This window comes from Lupinus angustifolius, chromosome LG17, assembly GCF_001865875.1.
Source record: "Lupinus angustifolius cultivar Tanjil chromosome LG17, LupAngTanjil_v1.0, whole genome shotgun sequence".
Taxonomy (NCBI): domain Eukaryota; kingdom Viridiplantae; phylum Streptophyta; class Magnoliopsida; order Fabales; family Fabaceae; genus Lupinus; species Lupinus angustifolius.
The window spans coordinates 2,702,447-2,707,094 of record NC_032025.1 but is presented as its reverse complement, the minus strand read 5'-3'; the positions used below and the strand labels follow the sequence as shown (position 1 = coordinate 2,707,094).

Genomic DNA, 4,648 nt, shown 5'->3' with positions numbered 1-4,648 from the left:
CCGACCACAACCCACTTATGGCGAATTTGGGCTACAATTTGATATATATAAATTGTATCTAAGTTTTTTAGTCCGACCTGATTTAACCCAAACCCATTCGAATAGTTCATTTTAACACCTCTAAATATATGACTTCATCTCCCAATAAGAATTACACTCTCTTTCAAACAATTATTATCCTCACTTTATTTTATATTATATTTCTTTTTCTTCCATCTTAAACCAAACAAGTCTACCTTGTACCTACTAGCTGTTTGAGAGTACACACTACACACTACAACCCAAATAAAAAGCAAAGAACTCATGAGTTCATATTGACAAAACTCCGTCTGTTTTTTATAACATAAACCAGACAGAGACCAAGGCTGGTTCTCATCCCATATACTCTCTACCCATTACCTTGCATTTGCAGAGTCTCTTCTCTTCTTTTCTTCCACAACCAAAATGCGTCTCTTACTATTCCTTCTCCTCCTTCATTTCTACCACACATTCTCTCACTCTAAACCTATCTCTCAGTACCGTGCCCTTCTCTCTCTTAAGTCTTCCTTCATCGATTCCACCCCTTCTGTTCTCTCCTCATGGAACACTTCCACCGACCACTGTTCCTTCTCTGGCGTCACCTGCGACTACCGCCGACACGTCATTTCCCTCAACCTCGCCGGACTTAGCCTCTCCGGTACTCTCTCCGGCGACGTCGCATACCTCCCATTCCTCTCCAATCTCTCCCTCGCAGACAACAAGTTCTACGGTTCTGTTCCTCCTCAACTCTCCGCCCTCTCCGGTCTACGTTTTCTTAACCTCTCTAACAATTTCTTCAACGGCACCTTCCCTTCCGAGCTCTCTGTTCTAAAGAATCTTGAGGTTCTTGACCTTTACAACAACAACATGACCGGAGAGCTTCCTCTCGCCGTGACGGAGATGGTGAATCTGCGGCATTTGCATCTCGGAGGTAACTTCTTCTCCGGTCAGATCCCACCGGAGTACGGACGGTGGGAGCGAATTATCTACCTCGCTGTCTCCGGCAACGAGCTTGACGGCAACATCCCGCCGGAAATCGGAAACCTCACCAGTCTCCAGGAGCTCTACATCGGGTACTACAACACCTACGCCGGCGGCATTCCGCCGGAGATTGGAAACCTATCCGAGCTTGTGAGGCTCGACGCCGCTTACTGTGGACTCTCCGGCGAGATTCCGGCGGAGATTGGGAAGCTTCAAAAGCTAGACACTCTGTTTCTTCAAGTGAATGCGCTTTCAGGAACCCTAACACCAGAACTAGGGAACTTGAAGAGCCTCAAATCCATGGATTTATCTAATAACATGCTTTATGGTGAAATACCTGAGAGTTTTAAAGAGCTAAAAAACATAACACTAATGAACTTGTTCAGAAATAAGCTTCACGGAGCGATTCCTGAGTTTATAGGAGAGTTGCCATCTTTGGAAGTGGTGCAGCTTTGGGAGAATAACTTCACTGGGAGAATTCCAGAAGGGTTAGGGCAAAATGGGAAACTCACATTGGTTGATCTTTCTTCAAACAAGTTAACTGGGACCTTACCTCCTGATATGTGTAATGGGAATCGTCTTCAGACTTTGATAGCTTTGGCTAATTTTCTCTTTGGTCCTATTCCTGAATCACTTGGAAGATGTGAATCTCTTAATAGGATTCGAATGGGAGATAATTTTCTCAATGGTTCAATTCCAAAAGGCCTTTTTGGACTTCCAAAATTGACACAGGTTGAGCTTCAGGGTAATTATCTAACTGGTAATTTTCCTGAGGAGGATCCAGTTTCTGTTAATCTTGGTCAGATTACTCTGTCAAATAATAACCTCTCGGGGCCATTGCCACCCACCATTGGTAACTTCTCTAGTGTGCAAAAATTACTCCTTGATGGGAATAGGTTCTATGGTCCAATCCCTCCTCAAATTGGGAAGTTACAACAGCTCTCAAAGATTGATGTTAGTAACAACATGCTTTCAGGTCCTATTGCCCCGGAAATCAGTCGATGCAAGTTGTTAACTTTCATTGATCTTAGCCGTAATGAGCTATCTGGTGAGATACCGAAAGAGATCACCGGTATGAGGATATTAAACTATTTGAATATTTCTAGAAATCATCTAGTTGGTACTATTCCAGTCTCAATATCCTCTATGCAAAGCTTAACTTCTGTTGATTTTTCATATAACAATCTATCTGGTTTGGTTCCTGGTACTGGTCAATTTAGCTACTTCAACTACACGTCTTTCCTTGGCAACCCTGACCTTTGTGGTCCATATTTGGTTCCATGCAAGGGCGGGGGTGCCAATGGTGCTCAACCTCATGTTAAAGGTCCACTCTCTTCTTCTTTCAAGCTCCTATTGGTTATTGGGTTGCTTGTATGCTCCATTGCATTTGCTGTTGCAGCTATATTTAAGGCTCGGTCACTGAAGAAGGCCAGTGATGCTCGTGCGTGGAAATTAACAGCATTCCAACGTTTAGACTTCACTGTTGATGATGTTTTGGATTGCTTGAAGGAAGACAACATAATAGGGAAAGGAGGTGCAGGCATTGTGTACAAAGGTGCAATGCCTAATGGGGATCATGTTGCTGTGAAAAGGCTTCCAGCAATGAGCAGAGGCTCTTCACATGATCATGGATTCAATGCTGAGATTCAGACATTGGGGCGAATTCGACACAGACACATTGTTAGGCTATTGGGTTTCTGTTCAAACCATGAGACAAATCTTTTGGTGTATGAATACATGCCTAATGGAAGTTTAGGTGAAATTCTTCATGGTAAGAAAGGGGGGCATTTGCGTTGGGACACCAGGTATAACGTTGCTGTGGAGGCTGCTAAGGGGCTTTGTTATTTACACCATGATTGTTCGCCACTCATCCTCCATCGAGATGTAAAATCAAACAATATCCTTCTTGATTCCAACTATGAAGCCCACGTTGCTGATTTTGGGCTTGCCAAGTTCCTTCAAGATTCTGGAACTTCTGAATGTATGTCTGCTATTGCCGGTTCCTATGGATACATAGCTCCAGGTACTGTTTAAGTTCAAAATAATCAATGAAGTTATTTGTTTAATCAATGTTTGGAATTTGACTCTGACTAAAACATGTTGTAGGTGTAGATATAATTGTTGTGCCCCTGAATTAATTAATAGTGTTATGTGGTTAATCTTGTCGTCAGTTTTCTATCAAACACAATTGATCTTTTGATTTGTCCTCTAGTTAATTACTATTTCTAACCTATGTAGTGATCAAGTACTGAAAGTAAATAGTAGGTAGTAGGTAGATGACTCGTTTGATTTTTTACCATAGTCCCCACCTATAGACTATAGTTAGATAAGTTATGTAGTGATTGATTATAGTAGGACATTCACAATGGGAAACTGATGGTTATTGGGAAAATGTCATAAAAACAGTGTACTATGTTACTCTTTCCACATAATGCCTTTGTTTAACTTATTGTTTCTAATTAATGTGGCTGCCTCAATCTAGTTTAAGTTGTGGATTTAATTTGAATTCATTGCTGAATTATGCATTGCATGTCATAAAAAAAGTTCACTCCCAATAACTACCTTAAGAATATATGGTGACATGTGATTGATTAATCTTGTATAAAAACTCTGCATCAAAAACTTGTAGATATGATTAAGTTTGATGTTTGATTGCAGAGTATGCCTACACACTGAAAGTAGATGAGAAGAGCGATGTGTACAGCTTTGGTGTGGTTCTCTTAGAGCTTATAACAGGCAGGAAACCAGTTGGAGAATTTGGTGACGGTGTGGATATTGTGCAATGGGTCAGGAGAATGACAGACTCTAACAAGGAAGGAGTTCTAAAAGTTCTTGATGCTAGACTTCCCTCCGTTCCCCTTGATGAGGTCATGCATGTCTTCTATGTAGCCATGCTGTGTGTTGAAGAACAGGCAGTAGAGCGACCAACTATGCGTGAAGTTGTCCAAATTCTGACTGAGTTTCCAAAGCCACCAGGTTCCAAACAAGGAGATTTAACAATTACCGAGTCCTCTTTGTCATCATCAAATGCCTTAGAGTCTCCAACCGCAGCCTCTAAAGAAAATCAGCAACCTTCTCAATCCCCACCACCTGATCTTCTTAGCATCTAAAATGCTCTTTGGGTATTGGGGTGTTTGATCTTAAATCCTAAGAATTGAGATAGCTTTATCCATTTACTTTTTTCTGTCCTTTTTCTTTGGCTTTGGGGTTTATCTAACGTTAAGGTGTTAATGTTTGGATTTTTTTCCAATGTTTTGTACAGTAGAATTGGTGGGGATATTTTCTTTCAAGTCTTTGTCATGTAGTACTGCTTTTAATTTTATGGCATGGATGTTAATGTTCTGAGCCTGTAATATGGATGGGAGCAATGTAAACATCAAGGTTAGCCTTGTTTTTTTAAGGGTGTCCATGACAAGCAGTGATAGGGACACACAATGACACAAGTTGGGGTGTGAAACACATGGTCCATGACCAATTAATGATCCTAGGCATATTCAAACCACTGATTCTAAATTTGAATGTACCCAGAATCATGCAAAAATCTATGGTTTATAATATTATTGATTATTGATGAACCCTCAGTGGATAGGCACAACCAGTTCATGTTCCAATGCTAAGTAGTTCTTTTCCATAAAGAACCCCTTTAGCT

The 4,648-nt window shown here is 41.0% G+C and overlaps 1 protein-coding gene across 1 annotated transcript; it reads left to right on the top strand.

Annotated features, from left to right (window-relative positions):
- Positions 235-4,399, top strand: LOC109331427 (leucine-rich repeat receptor-like serine/threonine-protein kinase BAM1). The gene is made up of 3 exons (XM_019565912.1): positions 235-370; positions 415-3,022; positions 3,658-4,399. The coding sequence occupies exons 2-3, from the start codon at positions 445-447 to the stop codon at positions 4,107-4,109; spliced, it is 3,030 nt and encodes a 1,009-aa protein (XP_019421457.1). The 5' UTR covers positions 235-370; positions 415-444; the 3' UTR covers positions 4,110-4,399.